We start from the raw sequence: 26,734 nt of genomic DNA on the forward strand, positions 1-26,734 counted from the left end.
AAGAGGGCTAGCCAATTCATAAATCCCGCCTCCGCAACACTATGGCTGTTGATTGGCTGAGCAGTTGTCAATGAATCAATGTGATTGCTGTGATCGGTTCCTTTGAGCGCTGCATTGATTGGCTGAGCAGTAGACAAAGAACCAGTCACAGCCATCGCTTCCTGGAGGCGGGATTTTTGAATCCCGTAACCAGGAAGTGATGATGTATGAGCGGGACTCCAGAGCTCCAGAGAGCAGCATGAGGGACCCGGACCGTGCCTGCTAGGTAAGTATAAGACATTCCTCGAAAATATGACCTAGTGCTTCTTTTAGAGCAAAAATTAATATAACACAGTGTTTTATTTTCGGGGAAACACAGTATGAGTCTGTGCCGTCAGTCTACTCCGTTGTAGATTCAGCAAAACATGAACCAAATATACACTTTGTGTGAATTACTACTTTAGTTTTTTTTTCCCCAGCCAGTATTTTATTGAGTTTTCCTTTTGACTCGGATGTCTGTCAGTAATGTTCATAGTTTTATGACGGGCTTGGTATTAAGGAAAGGGACTTCCTGCTGTGCATAGGGATCGGTAACATTACCTATGGCGGCATAAGCCCAGTATGGCTCTGACCAGTCTCCTTTTCTTGTACTATTCTATTACTGGCAGCTCAGAATGGCGAGGACACGATGGCACATACAGGAGCAGGCTAAACCTTGTCCTCATAAAGGATGTGAACCGATGTGACCTGGAGTCCAAATGTAATTTAATCTTCAATGTAATGTATTTTGCTGACATCGGTATAGTGTCAAAAAAAAGTGGCGCAAGTTGTCTTAACAATTTAATGTCTCGCCACCATCTGCAGTTTTTTCCTTGTACAAGGCTGAAGAACGCCCGAGTCTCTCTAAATCACAGAATACACTACAGGAATTGGATGTTTTGCATTGGATCTTTAAGGTTACCTACATAACATAAAGGAATCACCAGAACCAAACTCCTTCCATAAATACATCACCAGAACTAAGTTTATGCCTTAAATAAATTACCAGAACCAAGCTCATGCCATAAATACATTGCCAGAACCAAGCTCATGCCATAAATACATTGCCAGAACCAAGCTCATGCCATAAATACATTGCCAGAACCAAGCTCATGCCATAAATACATTGCCAGAACCAAGCTCATGCCATAAATACATTGCCGGAACCAAGCTCATGCCATAAATACATTGCCGGAACCAAGCTCATGCCATAAATACATTGCCGGAACCAAGCTCATGCCATAAATACATTGCCGGAACCAAGCTCATGCCATAAATACATTGCCGGAACCAAGCTCATGCCATAAATACATTGCCGGAACCAAGCTCATGCCATAAATACATTGCTGGAACCAAGCTCATGCCATAAATACATTGCCGGAACCAAGCTCATGCCATAAATACATTGCCGGAACCAAGCTCATGCCATAAATACATTGCCGGAACCAAGCTCATGCCATAAAATACATTGCCGGAACCAAGCTCATGCCATAAAATACATTGCCGGAACCAAGCTCATGCCATAAAATACATTGCCGGAACCAAGCTCATGCCATAAAATACATTGCCGGAACCAAGCTCATGCCATAAAATACATTGCCGGAACCAAGCTCATGCCATAAAATACATTGCCGGAACCAAGCTCATGCCATAAAATACATTGCCGGAACCAAGCTCATGCCATAAAATACATTGCCGGAACCAAGCTCATGCTGTCACGACTGGAATCCGGGCAGGTGGAAGTCTGTAGTCCTACCCGCAACCCCTGTCCCTACCTACCTGTCCCCCTAGGCTCCACCATAGGGCGACAGTCCCTAGGCTAACTAGGGATGCGGGGCAGGAGTCAGACTCGCAGACAAATACAGGAAAACAAACAAACACAAAAGCAGGTCAGGCAATCCGGGTCAGCGGTACACGGTATCAGGCGAAGTCTAAGTCCGGTTCAAAGCAAGTGAGTCAAAACAGGACATCAATTCAAGGTAACGTGGGTGTAGCTGGAGACCCAAACATACACTGGCAAGGTCAGAAGGAAACTGAGCAGTTTAAATGCTGTCAGAACTCCTGCCCCGGCAGCTGATTGGGGCGGGGAGCCTGACAGCAGCAGGAACCCATCACAGGACGCCGGGAGTGAGCAGCCCCCGGCGCCTGCTAAAAACAGGCAGCGACAGAAGGAACACGCCCAGGTGTCATGGTAATGGCGACGTGGTGGGGGCTGGCACCACCGCATCCCCAGCAACCCAGCTACCTAGGCGCCCACTCCCTGAGTGCGGTAGTGCGTTCGGAGCTGGCATCCAGGATTACAGAGGCCAGGGGAGGTCACAAAGCCCGGGGTTCCCCTGCGCCGCAACCCAGGTGATAGGACTGGCGGTGCAGGCACACAGACCGCGAGAGCTGCCGGTCCTGACGCATTGCCAGAGTCGAGCTCGCGCGGCAAATGCAGGAAATCTGTCTCCAGGTTTGTGCTACCCAAACCGCAGGCAGCATAAACCTGGGAAAGGGATGTCTGTTGCCCTCGTGGGTGCCACAGCGTTTCAGCATAAATACTCTTTTAAGTCTGACATGTGGGGAAGGAGCTGTCACCCTGCATGCAGCTGGTGAGGAGGAGCCGGCACGGCCGCCTCGGTGCTCCGCTCTGAATCAGACTTCAGTCTATTTATTTTGTAACACCACAGTGTTTTTCATAGTAAAACTCCCATGGGGACATCAGGCGTCCCTGTCCCGGGTTCACGCTGCCCGTCGCTCAGACTATATGAACCTGGTGATAGAATCCCTCTAATCAGAGCATCACTATTGGGGAAAAGGAGAACTTACTTTGTCATTAAGGGACCTGTTATGTTTCAAGGGGGATGTCCGGCTTGGGCCACCCCTTTTTTTAAATCATGCATTTTCCTATTACATAGTAACATAGGGAGGGAACTTTTTAAACTGCAACCTTGACCTCATTCCACCAGTGCCCAATGCACCTAATATATGAAGAGGCACATGCCTCCCATAGTTTGTGAAGCTGAAAAAAGACAAATATCCATCCAGTTATAAACCTATTCCCCCCCCCCCCCCCCCCCCCACACACACACACACACACACACACACAATGTTGATCCAGAGGAAGGCGAAAGAAAACCTATTTTCCTAATTTTAATTGAAAAAATTCCTTCCTGACTCCATTCTTGCAATCAGAATAATCCCTGTATAATATATAATATTATGCCACTCAAGAAAGGCGTCCAGGCCCCTCTTAAACTCTTTTGAGTCCACAAGGTCCTTAGGCAGAGTTCCATTGTCTCACTGCTCTTACAGTAAAGAACCCCTTCCTATTTCGGTGTAGAAACCTTCTTTCCTCTGGACGTAGAGGGCGCCCCCTTGTTACAGTCACAGTCCTGGGTGTAAATCGGGGATGGGAGAGATCTCTGTATTGCCCCCTGATATATTATACATAGTTATTAGGTCGCCCCTCATCTTTTTTCTAAACTATATAACCCCAATTTTGATAACCTCTCTGGGTATTGTAGTCCGCCCATTCCGTTTATTACTTTAGTTGCCCGCCTTTGTACCCACACAAGCTCTGATATGTCCTTCTTGAGTATCGGTGCCCAAAACTGTCCACGATATTCCGTGTGTGGTCTGACCAGTGACTTGTAAAGAGGAACAACAATGTTCTGGTCATGCGCCCCTAGATCTTTCTTGATGCACCACATGATCCTATTGGCTTGGCAGCAGCTGCCTGACACTGGTTGCTCCAGTTAAGTTATCTAAAACCCCCAAGTCCTTCTCCCTGTCAGTGTTCCCAGTAGTTTCCCATTTAGTGTGTAATGGTGACATGTATTTCCTCCGCCCATGTACACAGCCTTACATTTATTCATTTCGGCAATATTAACCAGATTTTTGTTAATAAGTAAATTGGGCTAAGAGCTATGTCTTAACGATGGAGTGCTAGAAAGTATCCAAGATGGTGTTCTTCTAGCGCTCATCCCCTTAGTGGTAGATTATCTAGTATTGCAGTGGTTGATGGTAAGGCTGGCAGATTGCATCCTTTCGCCGAGACCTGCGCCGCATCCGACTCCCCTGTTTATATCACTACACGTAGCTGTGCAAACAGCCAATTGTGAGTCCCATCTGTACTTTCACACCTCTCGGCTGGTGTTCTCCCAGACGTTACCAAGCTGTCCTCATTTGACATGAGCTCAGGGCATGTTCTGCATATGAAGCTGACAGCTGTCCCTTTTATGTCTTCTCTCCTAGCTGCAAGAACAAGCTGTATTCGGCAAAGCTGCCAAACACCAGCGTGATCATCCCCTTCCACAACGAGGGCTGGTCCTCCCTCCTGCGGACCGTGCACAGCGTACTCAACCGCTCGCCCCCGGAGCTCATCGCTGAGATCGTGCTGGTGGATGACTTCAGTGACAAAGGTGCGTGTGCGTCCTCCATGCACCCCGGTGGCAGAGGAGGAAGGAGTCTTAAGGTAGTCAAAGGGATGCAGGAGTGCAGATACCATTGTGGGAGCACTTCAAAAAGAACATCAGGTCCTTTCTCTGCAGTTGTCATAGAACCCGATAGAGAGGAAAGGAACATTAAACTCACATTAAAGCCGTAGATGACTTTAATGTATTGTACGCAGTCTACGGAAACCTCTGACACAGCCCGTCTTATTTTTAATGCCTTTTTTCCCCTCCACTCCTTTAGTCATGTCATTATATAAAAAAGGTAAAGTTTGCTTTCTCTGTGATGGCTTTGCTAAAAGTTGTACCTCAAAGGGACACTAAACCTATGAAAGCATATCCAAAATAACCCAAAAGGAGTTGGACAGACTATAAGGTGGCCTATAGATGTGAACTTTTTAATGGCCAATTCCAGCTAGTCTTGGTGGGTTCAGTAAGGACTACGGTGGGCATCGCCTTAACCCATATAGGACCAAGCACCATAAATTTACGTCACTTGGTACCGGGCCTTAAACTCAGCCGATGGTGTAAAAAAAGAAGAAAAAAAAAGCGGCGCAGGTTTAAATCCTCTGCTTCTGCAATAAATTAGAAGCATGTCGGGTTGTCAGCTATTAGGAGGAGAAAGCAGGAGTGGTTTTTAACCCTTTCTGCCTTCTCCTTTCTCTAGTACACAGCGCTCAATGAGCACTATGTACTAAAGAGTGAAAGTGGAAATCGTTCTTCCACTACGCGAACCGGCTGCTGGGATCCCCTGTCACAGCAGAGCTACAGAGTCCCAGAAATTGCTGAGTGCCCGTACGTGGCCATCTCTGACAGTCCCGCTGAAAGTAAATGGAGCAGCAGTGGGCATGCACAACCACCAACTCTATTCAACCTCCTCACTGCAGGGGGATACAATACACCCCTGAGTGAGGAGGACGGGAGACATGCGACCCACTTCTCAGGATTAGTGATGAGGCCCCCACAGATCATAAAATTATCCCCTATTTTGTGGATGGGGATAACGTTAGATCTTGGGATAACACCTTTAAAGTGAACCCCTAGTTTTGGAAATGCTGTCCCAGGGCTCAAGTTGGGGGGGGGGGGGGGGTATTAATTTCTGCAGTAGTTGTTCTCTGCCATCCCTCCAGTCAGCTAGTTCTGGGTCCCTTTTTTGTACTACAGATGGTCCGCACGGCTCGCTGTCAGACATGCGCAGTACAGATTTGTTTTTTTAAAACCTCTACTTTTCCTGCGCCATCGCTTCTGCCTTCTCCTTGGAGTCCCCGGTTGACTCTAACAGCGGAGCAGGCGATCTGCTTCTGCTAAATTGCAGAAGCAAATAAACCCATGCAGTAAACTTACAACCATGTGGGTTTGAAGCCCAGAACCAAGCGCTATACATATACAGCACTTGGTCTCAATCGGGTTTAAGGTGCCCATACACATAGGAGGAAAATGGAACAATGCCATCGATTTTGGTGGGACCAGCTGACTATCATATGTGTATGGGCGTGTGAGACTATTCTCCAACAGAGGATGTTATGGAAAGAAAGATCGGGCATATTGACTTTCAGCATGCCCCATCCTTTTGTTCTTAGGGTAGACAAGCCAATGCCAGAGGAGTCTGGCAGCAGCTTATTCCCCTTTACCAATTGAGGACACATGCCTGCATGTGTATGAGGGGGGTGGGGGCGAAGCTGTCGGCTGAACGAGTGTTCGGCCAACAGCAATTGAAGATGGACGACCGCTTTTGCAATTTTGCTGGTTGAAATCGACGCCAATAGCAACGTATAGTATATATTTTTGTATTCCTAATGGCAGAGTTATTGATCGGTTTGTCTGGCCACGTTGTGGCTGAGTCCTGGGGGGAGCCGCAATCTTAAAGACCGTGAAAGTTCTTTTCTGCGAGGCGCATAAGACACTGCAGCACTCTCTTGTCCCAGAAGTCCTCGCAGTCAGCGAAAGTCATTTCTTTCTTCAAGCCTTCAATCAGATACAAGGAGGCACTAATTGCTTGCCGGAGGCCAGTGTTTAGACTCTTTTCAACCACTAGATTTTTGTGAATTATCATTTTTTTTTCTAGAAGGAGAAACCGAAGAAGTGATTCAATTTTTTTTTTTCTTATTTTTCAATCTCGAGACGCTTGATGCCTTAACAGTTTAGACTGAGCATATAAATGGCCGTGAATCAGATTTACCTCCCATTCTTTCTGAGCAGCGCCGGTTATCCCTGCTGCTTTCATCCAGACGGCTGCGCTGGGAACCAGCTACGGGCGATGGGTATTAGTTGTGAGGAGCGGCTTGGTGGCACAGACTGGCATAACAAAATGTAAGAATTCTTCATGGCCCCAAAAACCTGCGCTTATTGGGAAGCATAAAAAGTGGTTATTCTGCACCAAATTTGTCGTCAGTAGCTATAAATTGCTAAGATGAGACAAGGTGGTTGTACAGCTGAAGACGTGATCAGTAACTATCCAGACTCAGACTTCATACCTGCGCTCCATCCATGGAGCCATTGACACCATTGACTATAATGGGAGTACATCTGACTTCCAGCATGATGGCTAAAGTTTTCCCCGACTAAATCATGTACCATGCGGCGCTATTTCATCCAGTATTTCATGTCAGATCTGTGCTGGCGGCTCTAACCGAGCCTCCAAGGCTCCATACATGTGAGCTTTTTAATGGCCAATTCCAGCCAGTCTTGGTGGGTTCAGTAAGGACTACGGTGGGCAGCACCTTAACCCATTTAGGACCAAGCACCATAAATTTACGTCACTTGGTCCTGGGCCTTAAACCCAGCTGATGGTGTAAAAAAAGAGAAAAAAAATGGGGCCTAATAACTGTAATGGATTCAGAAATCGACTGATCTTAATTTGGTGAGAGACGGCTACCAACCTGATGCAAACTTACATTAAAAGCGCGGTCCGGGACTTTTAGCTATTGTATAGAGCGCTGTCAACATTGCAGTGGCCCAGTTTGGTAATGCAGGGAAAGCTACCATTGAATTAAATGGGAGCTGCGCCTGTAATTCCAAACTGGGCCACTACAATATGGACAGCACTGTCTGCACTGACAGCGGGCATGGAAATCAGCTGATCGACGAGGATCCTGAGCAGCAGACGCTTCCTTTTGATGACCTATACTAGGTCATCAGTCATTAGCAAAGTACCGTACACCACCTTAAAAGCTGTCCACTCTACTGACCTGTCCATTTAGCAAATACTTCTATTCCCCACATAAAATAAAAATTCTCTCTAGAACTCTGCAATATATCACTCCTCTGTTGTTCCTCCTGGAAATGTTTGAAAGCATTGACAACTGTGTTACCAGTCGAGGGGGTGTTTCTACACAGTCGTGCAATAATTGGTGGCTGCCAACTATATCAAACTGTGTAGGTCGGGAGGGGTGTCTTACCCCGCTTAAGTGACTCAATCTAAAAAAAAATGCAGCCCAATGGGTACAGCGGGCGGATGGCCTGGAAAATAGGCTGCGTAGTAATAGCCTACGTATTCTCTGTTTACCCGAGGGCCAAAATCCCGGAGAGTTTATGGAGAAATGGTTGAATGAAGACCTCAATTCTCCATAGTGTTTGCTATGGAAAGGATTCCTAGGGTCCCCAGTCCGACCGCCACCTCCAGGTACTCCGCCGAGACCAATGCTGGTCCGTTTGCTCAGCAGTAAAGACCGGATGCTGCGCTACAGGCCACTAGGCAATCCTATTTAATGGCGTCAACATATCTGTATTCCCTGATTTTTCAGCAGCTTTTCAGAAGACTGGAGCAGCGTTTACGAATGTCAAGTGCCGATTACATGAGGCAGCAATCCTGCATTCAATGGCTAATCTAAGGATTAGCTTAATCTACTTCCAAGATCTCCTAGGCGCTGACACGAACCCCTTTTTTTATGACGCGCCGGAGGGTGTTACTGTGTGGCTTGTGGCCCTCCACTTTCTCTACGTAAAAGTTATCTAGTCCTTATGTCCTGTTAACATTACTTACTGTATGATGTCGTTACCTGCATCTGGAGTGCCCGGAGGTGGCTACTTATATATGCTTAACCCTTTCCAATCCAACTTCTGACGTCTAAAGACATACTGAGTGAAAGCTGTATAGCTCCAATGTCGGAAGACATCTGGCAGGGTATTCTTACTGTATATTACTGGCCGTTCTGTTGTCGGGGGCCTCTACAGCATGTCCCATACGGCAGTACTGGCTCTAGTCAGCAGATGGCGCCATTGTATAATGGCAGAAAGAGAAAGACCCCTAGGAAACCCTAAATCCAAAATTGGATTGCCAAGGGTTAATCCCTCAATCTCTTGTAGGGTAATCTCTCTTCGTTTGTGCTCCACTATATTGACACCAACGAGGTGCACATTCTAGCCTTTGTTGTTTTTTAATGACGTGCCAATTGCTGGCATGTCACGAAGTGTCTGTTCTGTTAGGTTGGTGTGCCACAACGGTTAACTTTTTGCTGCTTGTAGTCAATTGTTTTTAGGTGCTATGGAAAAGTCCTATCGCATCGCGGTACATATGCTTTACTATGTCCGTTAACGATACACGAGTCTCCTAATGATTTTTTTTTTTGAGACCTACTTCCCTGACTTGTAGCAGTGTATAATGCATCCTATCAAGAAGGGATCGATGCCTGAATCCTTTTATGAAGCCAATATCATACCTCTATCCAAACCAGATAAAGACCCTCCTGACTGTGGCTCTTACCGGCCAATCTCTCTAAATACAAATTACAAGCTGTTGACAAAAATGTTGGCCTTAACTCAATACTGGACTTACTGTACTGGGGCCAAACCAGGTTTACGCCCATAAAGTCTACCCCAGGATATTTGAAGTGGGTTCACATTTAAGCCCAGATAGAGGGGCTATTAAGGAGGACTGGGCCCTGGCCTCTCTAGACACCACAAAAGCATTCAACTCTATTGAGTGGCCTTTTTTGCTCCAGGTTCTGCATAGGTTTGGTTTTGGCAATATTTTTATCAATTGGATCTCCCCATAACCCATAGTTTTGCCCAAATGTCTTTATATACTACAGCACATAATAGTACTGGTCCCATGCAGATTTTTTAGAGCAATGACCTCCTTCATATGGGGAGCTCTCGTCCCAAATTGCACCCTTCTACACTTCAGCGCCTGAAGCAGTCAGCAGGGGATGCACTGCCAGATTTATTTTTGTTCTATGTTGCAAGTCAGCTTATACACCTCCAATCTTGGGTAAGAGATGACCCTCTCCCAAATTCAGAGGTACACATGGCACATTTTTGGGGGACTATCACTCTCTGGCCCCCAAACTCAGCGGGTAACCTACTTTTCAGCTAATAAGATGGCTTATAGTGCTAAAAGCTGGCGACGGTCTCTTGAAGTACTGTGCTGATATCGAAAATACCGATTTCCTCTTTTACTGTTATGTTTACGGTTGGGGACAGTTGAAACTCTTACACTTTGACTAGATCGTTGGCCCATATTGACCAAGTTGAGTTGATTTTTCTCTCCTGTGTATGGACAGCTTAGCACGGATACTACTGGGAAAGAGAAGAGCTGTCCGACGAATGATCGTTCATCCAACGGCTGTTTCCAAACATTCGAGTGTTTAGGGAGGTAAGCCGGAGCCACACAGCTTTGGTGGCTTATCTCCCAGGGAACAATTGAAATTCAACGTTCCTCCTTTTCCTTGGCAGAAAAATTGAGCCACGGATCAGGCGTCAAAATTCAATGTCCCCCGATCTTTCTTTCCCCGACCATCATCTATCGAGGAAAACGCGATCACCTGCCGTACGCATTAGAGCGTCGAACAGTCCAACATATTATCAGCAGGTTCAGACGACTCGGTTCTAACGTATATGGGAGAGTTAGCAGGTGATGGAGTGACCAAAAACTGCTCACCAGGGTCCCAGGCTTCGGATTGAAGCGCAGCAGCGGAGCACCAACTACTGTTAATAGCGGTAATGTTCATTTAGCCCAGGATCGTTTCTGCGGCAGCGCTCCCTCCTCCCAGGACCTGCCAGCGATGCCTTCTATACTCACAGCAGTCCTGGCAATCAAGATATCAGAAGACTTATTTATTTCCTCTCACTGATAAATAATTTCATAAGCATTTGGCAGCTCCATCAATATCGGAATCTTCATGCTAAATTTGAACAGCTGTTCTTTTTTTCTCGGCAATCAGAGTAAATTATTTAGCTGCGCTCTGCCTGCCAGAACCCTAATTGCCTCCCTGAGAGCCTCTTTATTTTTCCACAGACCTCCCGTCTGTTCCGTCCCCAAAGATCGCACGCCAGTAGCGCGGTATCAGCTTCACTCTGTTGCCCTTTGGTTGCACGTTGCCCTTCATCACTGATTGGAATCTTAATGGTACATTCGGTGCTTAAGTTCTAATTGCAACCTGTTGGACCCATAAACACCTCGTCCATCACACTTAAAGGCAATAAAGCCTGCCATAGTTATCTAATTTTGGGATTTGTGGAGATCTTAAGCGTGCTCTACAGTATTGTCGTATACCGCATGAATATTCTATTAAACTTCCGTCCGCAGATTAGTCTTCTCTTAAGGGTTGGGGAGAAGAAAAAAAAGTGAAGACTAAACTTAAATCTCTGCCAGTATTACATCAGCTTTCTTGTCTGACTAGGTAAGGAGTTCACACCGCGTGATCAGTGCCGCAGTAGAGATGGGTTGGTCCTGTCTGAGCCCCATTATGTGGTGTAGAAGGGTGGTGGTTGGAGTTCTATTAACCCCTTGAGTGGCGGGTTTCCTACCACCCTGTTGTGCCCACCAGGGCAGGTTTTTTAAAATGGTCTAATCATTGAATTTCAACTAATTTTGCAGTTGCGTCTCAAGAGCCATAACTTTTTCATTTTTCCATTGACATGGCCATATGAGGGCTTGTTTTTTGCGGGACAAGTTGTGATTTTTTAAACAGGGGGGAGGAAAAAAAGAAATGGGGAAAAAAGAAAAAAAGGGGCCATGTCATTAAGGGGTTAAATAAGGAATTAACTTCCTTCTCTGGGTCATTACGACGCATGGATACCACATGTGTGATTGTATTTTTGATTTTTTAGAAAGTAAAGGGAGACAAGTGTTTTTATAATTTTTTAACTTTTTTTTTTTGTCCCTTTAGGGGACTTCCACAGGGACCCATCAGGACCCCCTGATCACATTCCGGGGGTCCGATGGTGACAGCCCTTTACATGCTGCAGTGACAGCCCTTTACATGCTGCAGTCACATAGACTGCAGCATGTAAAGGGTTAACACAGCAGAGATCGGAGGTTTTCTCTGATCTCTGCTGTAAGAGCTGGTACCTAGCTGTCCTCTGACAGCCAAGCACCAAGCTCTCCCTGCCACAGAGACCATCGGCTTGCTTCTGACAAGCCGATGGTCTCTATGGCAACCTGTAAACAAAGCAGGAGATTGCCGGCATATCGGCAATATCTTCTGCTGGTTTTTCAAAGCCCTTGCTTTGTTCTCTGTGGGTCTGTGCAGGCAGAGCACACTGTCACAGCTTGTCGCATTGTGCTCTGCAGCTCCCATAGTGATACATAGCCCGGAAATCTTCTGGGCTATGTCGCTATGAGCAGTGGAGCTCGTCCCGGAAAATTTCCGGGCGTGCCACTCAAGGGGTTAAAGCGACTCTCCAATTTCATGACCAAGGCTGCCTGTCCACGGGCAATTTTTTTTTTTCTCACTGCGTTTCCCATGGCGGTAATCCGGACGCAGGAAACGCAGTGAACGCTTTTCATAGACTTCTATGGAAAGCGCAGCCCTGCTGTCCATGAGCGAAGAATCATAGCGATTCTCTGCTCGCAGGATTTAATTTGCAGCATGCTGCGATTTGCCGTGATTCTCCGTGGTGAGACTAGCTGTCAGCTCTCCCCTGCTCCTCGGCGGCGGCTCCCACGGCGGAGATCTGCCACAGGATATCGCTTCGCCCGTGGACAGGGGGCCGAAGTCTTCATTCATTTAAATCAGTTCTATCCATGTCTGGATGCAAGGCATGGATACAAGTGACTATAACAGTGTCACTGCAGGAAGCAGAGTGCCCTCTCACACAGGCAGCATAGTGATGTCATGCCACCTGCATTGTTATGCGTGATCCTGGCTAGAGGAGGCCAAGAAGATGAAGGGAGCATGAGAGGTGAGTTTTTTTTATTGCTGAAGTACATAAATAACATGTGGCATAGTGGGGCCTCTAAGAAAGTCGTGGCATAATGGGGCTTATAAGAGATTTGGGACGCAGTGGGGGCCTGTTAGAGACTCGTGGCATAGTGAGGCCTATAAGAGATTCATGGCAAAGTGGGGCCTATAAGAGACTTGGGGCGCAGTCAGGGCCTGTACGAGACTCGGGATGCAATGGAGGGTCTGAACGAGACTCGGACGCAATGGGGGGCCTGAACGAGACTCGGGACGCAATGGGGGGCCTGAACGAGACTCGGGACGCAATGGGGGGCCTGTACGAGACTCGGGACGCAATGGGGGGCCTGTCCGAGACTCGGGACGCAATGGGGGGCCTGTACGAGACTCGGGACGCAATGGGGGGCCTGTACGAGACTCGGGACGCAATGGGGGGCCTGTACGAGACTCGGGACGCAATGGGGAGCCTGTACGAGACTCGGGACGCAATGGGGGGCCTGTACGAGACTCGGGACGCAATGGGGGGGCGTGTACGAGACTCGGGACGCAGTGGGGGGCGTGTACGAGACTCGGGACGCAGTGGGGGGGCGTGTACGAGACTCGGGACGCAGTGGGGGGCGTGTACGAGACTCGGGACGCAGTGGGGGGCGTGTACGAGACTCGGGACGCAGTGGGGGGGCGTGTACGAGACTCGGGACGCAGTGGGGGGGCGTGTACGAGACTCGGGACGCAGTGGGGGGGCGTGTACGAGACTCGGGACGCAGTGGGGGGCATGTACGAGACTCGGGACGCAGTGGGGGGCCTGAACGAGACTCGGGATGCAGTGGGGGGCCTGAACGAGACTCGGGACGCAGTGGGGGGCCTGAACGAGACTCGGGACGCAGTGGGGGGCCTGAACGAGACTCGGGACGCAGTGGGGGGCCTGAACGAGACTCGGGACGCAGTGGGGGGCCTGAACGAGACTCGGGACGCAGTGGGGGACCTGTACGAGACTCGGGACGCAGTGGGGGACCTGTACGAGACTCGGGACGCAGTGGGGGACCTGTACGAGACTCGGGACGCAGTGGGGGACCTGTACGAGACTCGGGACGCAGTGGGGGACCTGTACGAGACTCGGGACGCAGTGGGGGACCTGTACGAGACTCGGGACGCAGTGGGGGGCCTGAACGAGACTCGGGACGCAGTGGGGGACCTGTACGAGACTCGGGACGCAGTGGGGGACCTGTACGAGACTCGGGACGCAGTGGGGGACCTGTACGAGACTCGGGACGCAGTGGGGGACCTGTACGAGACTCGGGACGCAGTGGGGGGCGTGTACGAGACTCGGGACGCAGTGGGGGGGCGTGTACGAGACTCGGGACGCAGTGGAGGGACCTGTACGAGACTCGGGACGCAGTGGGGGGGCCTGTACGAGACTCTGGATGCAGTGGGGGGGGGGGGCCTGTACGAAACTCAGTGGGGTCTACCGCTCAGGACCCCCACTGATCAGCTGTTGAAAAAAGTGGCCATGTTGTTTAAGTGAATACTGTGGCCTTTTGACTGAATGAATACCAGGAACGGCAACGTACATTTCTTAGCACTTTATGTGCTGGTATTGCAGCTCAATCCCATTTGCCATTCACTTGAATGGAACTAAGCTGCCCTTAGGTCATGTCAGCAACGCACGGGCCACAACCAATGGAAGCTTTCCAATCCGTGGCCCTTCCGCAATTGACATTACAGAAAGTTCGCGGAATCCACATCATCGCTAGGCGCTGACGTGGGAAAAGCAGGAGTTTTAAGAAAAAACATTTGTACTGCGCATGTCCGACGGCTCGCTGTGTGGACCATCCACAACACACTGACCAAAATCGCACTCGCCTGTGTAAATAAGGCCTTACAGATAAAATTGCATTATCTCTTCTTAGCTCCTTATAACGGTTGGCAAAACATGGATTAAATACGGATTTGAGATCCGCTAGACAGAAAGCAGCCTACACAATACTGCCCATAGTGCTGGTAGCGAAGTATCTGCACGCATCTTGTCTACAGATGGCACCTCCGATAACTAAGGGATACTGGAACAGTACACGGCACCGTCACATTCTCAATGCCCACCATTAGCATTATCCTCACACTCTATGGGGAACACTTGGCACTTGAAAGAAGTGAATTCTTCTGCTATAACTTAAGAGACCGCAGTGACCGGACTGCAATATTAGGAAAACTCTGGAGAAAAAGTCGAGAGAATGCCGGAACGCCACTCTTGATTTTATTCACGGAGCGAGCCGTAGATATCTGATGACTGCTGGCTCAAGGTTATTTAGCTGGCAGTTATTACATCTTGTCTTATTATAATGATGCCTCAAGAGTCGGTCATCTTCGGGTGGGAGGCAGTGTAAAAATCCACAGCTAACCACCTTTTTTTCTCTTGAGCCAATGGAGTCGTCTAGTGCCCGGTGAAACGGAAGAATCTGCCAAAAACCAATGTCTACAGGTATCGTTCTATAAAAACACAATGCCTTCCTAGATCTGCTACTTGATAGGAAATTACAGCATCCTACCAGAGAGAGAACTGCAAATTGTGCCTACCGCAATACGGACTCAACATTCCATACGCTTACTGCTTCTAGCAAGTGCTACCGGGGTGGACTTCCCATAGAAGAGTGTCAGTCAGAGTCCTGGGTTGAGGCCCCATGAGTCACAGCACTCCATCGCAGTGGCTTTGACTATTCAACTGGGAGATGGCCCATCAGAGTACGCAGGTGTGGCATCAGCACTGAAGGAGCACCATCCAAAGATGTTGGCTCAGAGACTTAATTTCATCTGCAATGTCGGATTGGGGAGTTTCCCATCTAAAGCCACCATTAACCCTTTCCAATCCATTGTCTGAAGACATTCTGATTTAAGGCTGTACAGCTCCGATGTTGGAAGACGTCCGTCGGGGTTCTCTTTCTGCATATTACCAGCCTCTCTGCTGTCGGAGCCTATCCAATGTGTCACCTCATGCAGTACTGGCTTTAGCCAGCAGATAGCGCCATTGTATAACGGCAGAAAAAAAGTAAGCCCCCTAGGAAAACCAGGATACAAATTGGATTGGAAAGGGTTAATGAAGACCCCTTATGAGCATACACAAATCTCAAATTGGCCTTCCAACTTCTTCTCCCAGGAAGATGGTACTGTAAATGCTCAGAAACCCGCTGCCAACCCTTCTGATCAGTGCGTGTGGCTGCGATGGTTCACCGCAAGAGCGTCGGGATCCAGTATTGGGTACCAGAGCTCTAACTTTGGAGTCTGAAACGCTCTGTAATGCCTAATGACAATGGAAAAGACCATTTTATTGGAGTTTCCCTTTAAGACCCATCTAAGAAACTCGACCTTGTCTGGGAAAATGAGAGTAAATTAGTGAATACAACTTTCTCGAAGTCGCTGCATTAATGCGCCCGTAACCTCATTATTTTGTTCCGTTTTGACTCCGTTACTCGTTTCGCTGCAGCTGTAGGAATCCTTGGCAAAACACATCTTTCTGATCTCCCGGCTCCCCGCGGAGACCGCTCTTGCCATGTCTTATTCCTTGAAAGCCACACACAGTTTCTAAATTATTAAAACCGCAAAGCTTTAAAGTCTGCTGCGTTGCCCCAGAGGACTGGAAGGGAAAAAAGTTAAACCAGTTTTTTGTTTTTTTGGTTGTTTTCTTTTTTTTTTTAAAGCACTGGAGGAAAGAAACATTATTTTGCAGGAGCGCTGTAAGTGAGCCGTGCCGCCTTGAAAGTTTACTTTATGAATAATGACCAAAACCTACAGAGAAGTTATTTGATTTACAGAGATACTGCCCCACGTGTGACCTGAATCCACGGGTACACAACAAGAGGTGATATATGGAGGTGTCCAACTGCTGCAGTACCCCATCTGTCCAACAGTGGGCAGCCTTTACTTCTCCAGTGGATTACACTGAACGGGCACTTTATTCGATACATTGGCCTTTTTACAACTGTGGCTTCCATGTATGGAAATTAGAGCTGTGACCCCAGAGTGCAGCACAAAATCACGTGAAAATGTTTTTTTTGTATTCGTTTTTAGTGTGAATCCACATTAGAATGAGAAAATGCAGCAATCTAAACTACTAGCCGGGTCGTCGTTGCTAAGACTAGCAAGGGCTAGGATTTCACTGCCAACCTTGTGGGGTTTTCTTATGTAATGGTGTGGAGAGTATACAGAGAAAGATGCGATCAAGAAAAGACATCTAGTGAAAAGGATCCTGTGGTTGGAAACCACTCGTCAACAAAAGGGGTCAGAGGAGGATGTCTGGAATCATCCTGATCATCAGGCGGCGCACAGTCGGTCAAATTACAGCCAAATACAACACTGGTGCTCCAATTAATGTGTCTGAACGCACAACATGGCATTCCTTAGCACGGATGGGCTATAACAGCAGAAGGCCAGTTTCAGTGCCCTTGCACAAATACAAGACTCCAGTGGGCAAAAGAATGCATAAATCAGAGCACGGAGTAGTGGAAAAACATCACCTCGTCAGATGAATCCTGATTTCGTTCAATTCTTTGAAGCCTACCGGCTTCTTCTCAAGTAGTTCTGGCATAACTTAGAAGTACGTTTTTGGATCATTGTCATGCTGTAATATTAGCCACTGACCAACTAGGCGTACACCAGAGGGTATTGCATGGAATATCAAAACGCTGTGGTAGCCCCTTTTTGTCTAGTGTGCCAGTCACACTATGCACATTGCCAACTCTGGATCCAGCAAAAGAGCCCCAGACCGTTATGCTTACCCCTTTGTTTGACAGTTGGTGTCACACACTTGGGAACCATCCTTTCACCTACTCAAAGGCGTACAAAAACCCTGATTGATGTATCAGTGTCAAATTTTGATTCATCAGTTCATAAGACGACCTTCCACTCTTCAGTAGTTCACTGGTGCTATCAGCAGTGGCTTTCTTACTGATGCTCCACCTGTCAAACCTGTGGGTAGAAGTCTACTCTTCACAGATGGAAACAGCTTTACTTTCTGCTGCATTAAGCAGTGCTTGCAGATTTTGTGCTGTGAGGCTCCGATCACGTAAACTGTTGACTCTCAAAAACTTGTCGTCTGATTTTGTAGTGGCCTTTGGTCTGCTAGACCTCTTACTGTCAGTGTTTCTTCTCCAGGGAGGTCATCTGTGTAATATTAGTATTTGAGGAGGAGGAGGTCGTCTGTGTAAAATATTATCTGAGGAGCAGGAGGTCTGTGTAATACTGGTGTAATTAAAACTCAAAAACTCACCGACTTCCCCTGTAATATTTGTTGCCAATAGCAGCCAATCACAGCTCGGCTTTCACTTGTTATACTGCTGAGGTAAAATGAAAGCTGCACTGTGATTGGTTGCTTTGGGCAACACAGATTTCCTTTTGGCCAGCTTTCATAAGAGTGAGTGCTGGGCTCATTTCTGTGTGGTACATAGTGGCTTACTGCTGGTGGGAAGCTGTGTGGTAGTTGGAGCAGAGGAGGAGGTTGTCTTTGTAATATATTAGTATTTGAGGAGGAGGAGGTCGTCTGTGTAATATAAGACTGTGAAATAAAATCCACCTGCTCAAGTGCAATTCCGGCATCGCCCCTCTCCCCAACTTTCCCCCCCATCTGGGGGTAGTGGCGCTTTTATTCCCCCAAATTTGATAGATATGAGATGGATGGATAGATATGAGATGGATGGATGGATAGATATGAGATGGATGGATGGATAGATATGAGATGGATGGATGGATAGATATGAGATGGATGGATAGATATGAGATGGATGGATGGATATGAGATGGATGGATGGATATGAGATGGATGGATGGATAGATATGAGATGGATGGATAGATATGAGATGGATGGATAGATATGAGATGGATGGATAGATATGAGATGGATGGATAGATATGAGATGGATGGATAGATATGAGATGGATGGATAGATATGAGATGGATGGATAGATATGAGATGGATGGATAGATATGAGATGGATGGATAGATATGAGATGGATGGATAGATATGAGATGGATGGATAGATATGAGATGGATGGATAGATATGAGATGGATGGATAGATATGAGATGGATGGATAGATATGAGATGGATGGATAGATATGAGATGGATGGATAGATATGAGATGGATGGATGGATAGATATGAGATGGATGGATGGATAGATATGAGATGGATGGATGGATAGATATGAGATGGATGGATGGATAGATATGAGATGGATGGATAGATAGGAGATGGATGGATAGATAGGAGATGGATGGATAGATAGGAGATGGATGGATAGATAGGAGATGGATGGATAGATAGGAGATGGATGGATAGATAGGAGATGGATGGATAGATAGGAGATGGATGGATAGATAGGAGATGGATGGATAGAGCGCTACGAGATGGATGGATAGAGCGCTACGAGATGGATGGATAGAGCGCTACGAGATGGATGGATAGAGCGCTACGAGATGGATGGATAGAGAGCTACGAGATGGATGGATAGAGAGCTACGAGATGGATGGATAGAGAGCTACGAGATGGATGGATAGAGAGCTACGAGATGAATGGATAGAGAGCTACGAGATGGATGGATAGAGAGCTACGAGATGAATGGATAGAGAGCTACGAGATGGATGGATAGAGAGCTACGAGATGGATGGATAGAGCGCTACGGGATGGATGGATAGAGCGCTACGGGATGGATGGATAGAGCGCTACGGGATGGATGGATAGAGCGCTACGGGATGGATGGATAGAGCGCTACGGGATGGATGGATAGAGCGCTACGGGATGGATGGATAGAGAGCTACGAGATGGATGGATAGAGAGCTACGGGATGGATGGATAGAGAGCTATGGGATGGATAGAGAGCTATGGGATGGATAGAGAGCTATGGGATGGATAGAGAGCTATGGGATGGATGGATGGATAGAGAGCTATGGGATGGATGGATAGAGAGCTATGAGATGGATGGATAGAGAGCTATGAGATGGATGGATAGAGAGCTATGAGATGGATGGATAGAGCGCTATGGGATGGATGGATAGAGCGCTATGGGATGGATGGATAGAGCGCTATGGGATGGATGGATAGAGCGCTATGGGATGGATGGATAGAGCGCTATGGGATGGATGGATAGATAGAGAGCTATGGGATGGATGGATAGAGAGCTATGGGATGGATGGATAGAGAGCTATGGGATGGATGGATAGAGAGCTATGGGATGGATGGATAGAGAGCTATGGGATGGATGGATAGAGAGCTATGAGATGGATGGATAGAGAGCTATGGGATGGATGGATAGAGAGCTATGGGATGGATGGAGAGAGAGCTATGGGATGGATGGATAGAGAGCTATGGGATGGATGGATAGAGAGCTATGAGATGGATGGATAGAGAGCTATGGGATGGATGGATAGAGAGCTATGGGATGGATGGAGAGAGCTATGAGATGGATGGAGAGAGCGCTATGAGATGGATGGAGAGAGAGCTATGAGATGGATGGAGAGAGAGCTATGAGATGGATGGAGAGAGAGCTATGAGATGGATGGAGAGAGAGCTATGAGATGGATGGAGAGAGAGCTATGAGATGGATGGAGAGAGAGCTATGAGATGGATGGAGAGAGAGCTATGTGATGGATGGAGAGAGCTATGAGATGGATGGAGAGAGAGCTATGAGATGGATGGAGAGAGAGCTATGAGATGGATGGAGAGAGAGCTATGGGATGGATGGATGGAGAGCTATGGGATGGGTGGATGGAGAGCTATGGGATGGGTGGATGGAGAGCTATGGGATGGGTGGATGGAGAGCTATGGGATGGATGGATGGATGAAGAGCTATGGGATGGATGGATGGATGGAGAGCTATGGGATGGATGGATGTAGAGCTATGAGATGGATGGAGAGAGAGCTATGGGATGGATGGATGGAGAGCTATGGGATGGGTGGATGGAGAGCTATGGGATGGATGGATGGAGAGCTATGGGATGGATGGATGGATGGAGAGCTATGGGATGGATGGATGGAGAGCTATGGGATGGATGGATGTAGAGCTATGAGATGGATGGAGAGAGAGCTATGAGATGGATTGAGAGAGAGCTATGGGATGGATGGATGGAGAGCTATGGGATGGGTGGATGGAGAGCTATGGGATGGGTGGATGGAGAGCTATGGGATGGATGGATGGATGAAGAGCTATGGGATGGATGGAGAGCTATGGGATGGATGGAGAGCTATGGGATGGATGGAGAGCTATGGGATGGATGGAGAGCTATGGGATGGATGGAGAGCTATGGGATGGATGGAGAGCTATGGGATGGATGGATGGAGAGCTATGGGATGGATGGATGGAGAGCTATGGGATGGATGGATGGAGAGCTATGGGATGGATGGATGGAGAGCTATGGGATGGATGGATGGAGAGCTATGAGATGGATGGATGGAGAGCTATGAGATGGATGGATGGAGAGCTATGGGATGGATGGATGGAGAGCTATGGGATGGATGGATGGAGAGCTATGGGATGGATGGATGGAGAGCTATGGGATGGATGGATGGAGAGCTATGGGATGGATGGATGGAGAGCTATGGGATGGATGGATGGAGAGCTATGGGATGGATGGATGGAGAGCTATGGGATGGATGGATGGAGAGCTATGGGATGGATGGATGGAGAGCTATGGGATGGATGGATGGAGAGCTATGGGATGGATGGATGGAGAGCTATGGGATGGATGGATGGAGAGCTATGGGATGGATGGATTGAGAGCTATGGGATGGATGGATGGAGAGCTATGGGATGGATGGATGGATGGAGAGCTATGGGATGGATGGATGGATGGAGAGCTATGGGATGGATGGATAGAGAGCTATGGGATGGATGGAGAGCTATGAGATGGATGGATGGATGAAGAGCTATGGGATGGATGGATGGATGAAGAGCTATGGGATGGATGGATAGAGAGCTATGAGATGGATGGATATTAGTGTAAGTATATAAGATATATAAGTGTAAACCAAAAAAATCCCACAACATAATTGGTATCGCTGCATCCATAATAGTCTGATCTAGAAAAATAACGCATTATTTATCCTGCATGGTGAATATCGTCGGAGAAATAACACACAACATCAGAACTGCACTTTTTTGGACACCCTGAAAAAATGTAATCAAAAAGTTGTTGTATGTAATCCAAAATGGTACCGATTGAAATCACGGCCTGTCCCACCAAAAACAAACCGTCACACAACCCTATGGACAGAAAGATTTAAAAAAAAAGTTATGGAGGTCAGAAAATGACAACAGAAATGTTTTTTAAAAGTAGCACAGCAAAACTAAATAAAGTTATCACGTCCTTTTATTCTGAGTTATGTACACCGTAAAAGCAACCCCCCAAAGATGTTGAAAGGGGTTTCCCAGGCGGCACACGCTGTCAGTGCCAGGATACACTTGGGTTGGAGTGGAAGCTGCTGCTCCGACCCCTGTGTAGTGGCTGCCACTTGTAATTGCAGGCGCAGCTCCATTTGATTTCAGTGAAACCCCAGCCTGCGAATTCCGAGCGCAGCCACCACACAGGAGTCGGAGCAGTGGCTTTCGCTCTGACCCCGGTGTATTCGGTCACTGGACAGCAGGCGCTGCCTGGAAATCCCATTTTAATGGGTTAAACTCGGCGATGTCGGCCCGGTAGATTTTTGCATTCACCCTTCTTATCGGAGTATCTTAATGTCTTTTTTTATTTCAGATCATCTGAAAAAACGTCTGGAAGAATATATGGTGAATTTTCCCAAAGTCCGAATAGTCCGTACCAAGAAACGCGAAGGCCTCATTCGCACTCGTATGTTGGGGGCTTCTGTGGCCATTGGAGCAGTAATCACTTTCCTCGACTCGCACTGCGAGGCCAATGTGAACTGGCTTCCTCCGCTGCTAGGTAACGCCGCCGCTCCCGCTCCCCCTTATCATTTGCAGCCGGTACATCATTAGTCCGTGCGTTTACGGTACACAGAGCTTTCTACGGATCCCTGACTCTTCCCTACTACAAAGGCCTATTTGTGTCCTCCCTCCTGTGCATCCTCATAGCAACCGTTCTCTGGAGGACTGGCGTTTGTCACTTCTTTTCTTGTTTTTGGCGGAGCGTCTGACCTAAATCTCTTAGTACAGGGGAGATTATGTACAAACAGCTCATCGCTTTGTTTCCACAGTTTGCAGTAATTACGCTACATGGCGGCTTATCTGCAGCCACTTCAAAGAGTTCTAGATCTGTCTAAAATGAAACTCTGTTCTCCCGCAGACCGTATAGCCCAGAACCGCAAGACGATCGTGTGCCCGATGATCGACGTCATCGATCACGACCACTTTGGATACGAAACACAAGCTGGGGATGCCATGCGGGGAGCCTTCGACTGGGAGATGTTCTACAAGCGCATCCCTATCCCTGCTGAGATACAGAACCCTGATCCCAGCGAGCCTTTCGAGTGAGTTTCAATGGTTCTTAGCGGTCACGGTAAAATTGGGAAAATTTTGCGCTGTTTTTTTTTGTTTGTTTTTGTTTTGTGATTTACAGATTAACTTTTTATGTGTCACCACATTCTTGGACCAGAGCATTTCTATTCTTCTTGACAGAACTTTTTGATGGCTTGTTTCTTGCAGGATGACTTGTAGATTTTACTGCTATCTTAAGGTTTATATTCCTAGTTTTTCAGCACATTTTTTATGCTGAAAAAAGGCAAAAAAAGAAAAAGAAAAAAAAAAACTGCAATACTCACCTCCCAGTTGACGTCTGTCTCCGGCGTGATGGTCTTCCCGGCAAAGCAGCAAGCTGCTTGAGAATTCTCCCCGCTGTCATCTCCCTGCTCGGCTTTGAATTCCCCCGCCATCAGCGCTGTGTAAGTAAGCGCTGTGATTGGATCGATCGCCAGCCAATCACAGCCGGCGCTCGATCATTCCAAGCCATTCAGTGGATGACATCACTGATTGACTGTGATTGGTTTATTGAGCGCCGGCTGTGATTGGCTGGCGCTCGATCCAATTACAGCGCTTACTTACACAGAGTTGAAGGCGGGGGAATTCAAAGCCGAGTAGGGAGATGACAGCGGGGAGAATCTTTAAGCAGCTTGCTGCACCGCGGGGGAGAACATCGCACCGAGGACACAGATGCCGGCTGGGAGGTGAGTATTGCATTTCTTCTTTACCTAGTATAGCTAGGCTTATACTCGAGTCAATAAGTTCTACCAGTTTTTTGTGGTGAAACTTATTGACTCGGCTTATACTCAGGTCGGCTAATACTCGAGTATATACGGAATATATAAGGAATTTACCATGCTGGATATTTTAAAGTGGGGATGTAACGCATGTGGTGATACCAATTTTGTGTAGGTTTTACTTTTTCCGTTTCTTCAATGCTTAAACCAGTGTGTAAGGGGAAATTATTTTTTTTTCAATTGATCTGTAAAAACTTTTAAATGCTGCAATCAACAACGACCGCAGGATCTGTGCGGTTCAACCGCTTAGAAGACTGATTAGATGAGCAAGTCCTAGTCTTTCAACTCTTTTCCTGGGATAAAGAAGACCCCACAATATGACAACGAGGGAGCAAATATGTATCGATAAGGGGGATGATTACATGAACCAAACGTCATGTTACTTCTCCCCTCGGATAGGGGAGAGGCAGGAGAATCACAGATCTTCTTTGCTGCAAGCTTGCCTGTTGTTCCGCTGCCCCTTTACCCCTTAATTCAGTGTTCTAGACCCCACTTCAAACAGTTGTAGCTCCGGTTCTGTTGGTGCTACCGACATGCTTTTCTCTTGGCTTTAAAGTGACCCCAATAACTTGTTGATAGAATTACAGAACCAGAGCCGCAGCCGTTTAAAGCAGAATGAGGTCTGTTCGTCCTTTTCCTTCAGAATGGACAGACCTCATCCTAAAGTTGGGGGGGGGGGGGGGGGAGTTGGTTGATCTGCTGTTACTAGACAAAATGAAAATACTCTCTTGTTTTGGGAGTACAGCTGCTGTACAGACCTGTATGTTTCCATGGTAACAGACTACAAACGATACATAGACTGTTCTATCCTGCAGTCAGACTCCCTTCTTCCATCAGTTACTACTTCTTACTAGCATAGGCTAGCAAGAAGTAGAGGACTGATGAATTGCAATACGAGTAGAGGAATACTTTATACAGGCGGTTTTAATGGAACGTGGAGGTTCACATAGGTGCTGGACACACAAAACTTAAATTGAAACTTTGGAAAAATCTGATACATTGCAGCAATACAGAATGGTTTCAGAGGTGGAAATGGCTCTTTTAGGACATGTTTGGCTAACGTGGGGATTTCAGTGATAATCACAGGAAGCTCTAATGCCCTAAACGGGTATTCCAACAATGGAACTTTTTTTTTTTAAGTTTTCATCCATCCAGTAGATGGGTGAAAATTGATCCCCAGCAATCCAAAGAATGGCAGATCCATGCCGTCCCAGTTTCACAGTTCACAATCTATTATCCCAATTCTAAGGAGTTTGACAGGAGAGGTCTCCCTGTCTCAGGCCATTGGTCTTCCCCACAATGAGTGTCTGCTGCCTCTCATTGGCTCAGCGCAGGGACCAATCTGATTGGTCCCGCTGAGCCAATGAGAGGCAGCAGACACTCACCCATTCATGAATTCATGAATGGGTGTGTGAGTTATGGCTGCCTCTGATTGGTCAGGCTGTGACCAATTAGAGGCAGATCATTCAGCAGGCGGGGATTTTAAACCCCCGGCTGCTGAATACTATACAGAAGCAGTTCAGGAGAACTGCCGACGGCCGCGGCAGAACTCCGGCTGCAGCGGAAAGGTGAGTATACATTTTTTTTTTTTTTTCACATTTCAGGATGCATTGCAGGGAAGGGGTTATATATTTAACCCCTTCCCGACAATTCATTCCACACTCGCCCGCTGCGCTTGCATTCAATGGAGCCGGCTGTATTGCCGGGTCCATTGAATGCAATGTGCTGGACAGCTCCGGCCCGTTTCTAATGAAACGCGGCTAGGAGCAGATTTTCGAGCTATTTGCGCGCAGCGGTCACGCGATTTGCGGATGCGCATCCGTCATGCGATCCGCAAATCGCGTGAAAAAACGCCCGTGTGACTAAGGCCTAATACGGCTACACTGGCAGAAGAAAAGGAATGATGGAAAACCGAATATAATCGCGGTCCTTAAAGGGGTTGTGCCATGTTTAAAGGTTAGCTGCTTTCTGATCGGTGAGGGCCGACTGTTGAGAACACCACCAAACTAGAAAATTGTATTTTGGCACACCTGGAAGTGAGAACAACAGTGGTCAATGGATTTGGGATAACTTTCAAACATGGCACAACCCCTTTTAGGGAAAGTCTGTCATATCCTTAAAGGGGTTGTCTAGGACTTTGGGCATTTTTCTATTGATGACCTATCCTCAAAACATTGACTGTTTGGTAGCCAATAAGGAGTTCTGTGTATGTCTGTATAGAGCCTTGTGCAATCTGGGATGGAAACGTACATCTTATGAGTCATACTAAGGCTTCTTGAGTGCTGAGATGACTGCCGCACTCTACAAATAGGTATTCTATATGAAGAAAACGGAAATGTTACACAGAAGCCCTTTAAGGATTTGTGATAGAACTCATGCGGCAGAAAATCTGCACCACAATTTGCATCAAATTCCGCATCAAAATGATCGTGGAGGTCTGCCACTCGAGATTCCTGCTGATTAGCTGATTCCCTGTGCAGGAAGCAGACAGTGCTGTCCGTACTCTAGTGGCCCAGGTTGATATTACAGGCACAGCTCCCATTGGCACAAACCAGGCTGCTGCAATGTTGTTAGTGCCATCTGCTTTCAACGCTAACCACACTGACAGCGCTGGGCAATCAGCTGATTGGCGGACATCCCAACGGGCAGACCCCCGCAGATCATTTGTTGATAGGTCATCAATAGAAAAAAAAAAGCCCAACGTTCCGCACAACCCCTTTAAGCGGTTAATGGAAGGATCATTGTTGGTGAAAGGCCATCCCATGGACCACAGGCTAAGGTGTGAGGAGACTTATAAGGCCGTCCATGCTCCTCTGGGAAATATGCAGATGAGAAGATAGAATGATGCCTCTGCAGCGCCATCTATTGGCAGGAATGCTGCCTTGTAATAGGTGGCGCTGTAGAGG

General features: G+C 47.4%; 1 protein-coding gene across 2 annotated transcripts in view; it reads left to right on the forward strand.

The window, feature by feature from the left end:
- Nucleotides 1-26,734, forward strand: part of GALNT10 (polypeptide N-acetylgalactosaminyltransferase 10) — a 137,283-nt gene that overhangs the window by 87,388 nt on the left and 23,161 nt on the right. For both annotated transcript variants that reach the window (XM_066590449.1, XM_066590450.1), the window contains 3 exons: nt 4,258-4,424; nt 22,313-22,498; nt 22,859-23,042. In XM_066590449.1, coding sequence (XP_066446546.1) covers nt 4,258-4,424; nt 22,313-22,498; nt 22,859-23,042 — 537 coding nt within the window. The remainder of the gene's footprint in view (nt 1-4,257; nt 4,425-22,312; nt 22,499-22,858; nt 23,043-26,734) is intronic.

Source organism: Eleutherodactylus coqui, chromosome 2 (assembly GCF_035609145.1).
Source record: "Eleutherodactylus coqui strain aEleCoq1 chromosome 2, aEleCoq1.hap1, whole genome shotgun sequence".
NCBI lineage: Eukaryota > Metazoa > Chordata > Amphibia > Anura > Eleutherodactylidae > Eleutherodactylus > Eleutherodactylus coqui.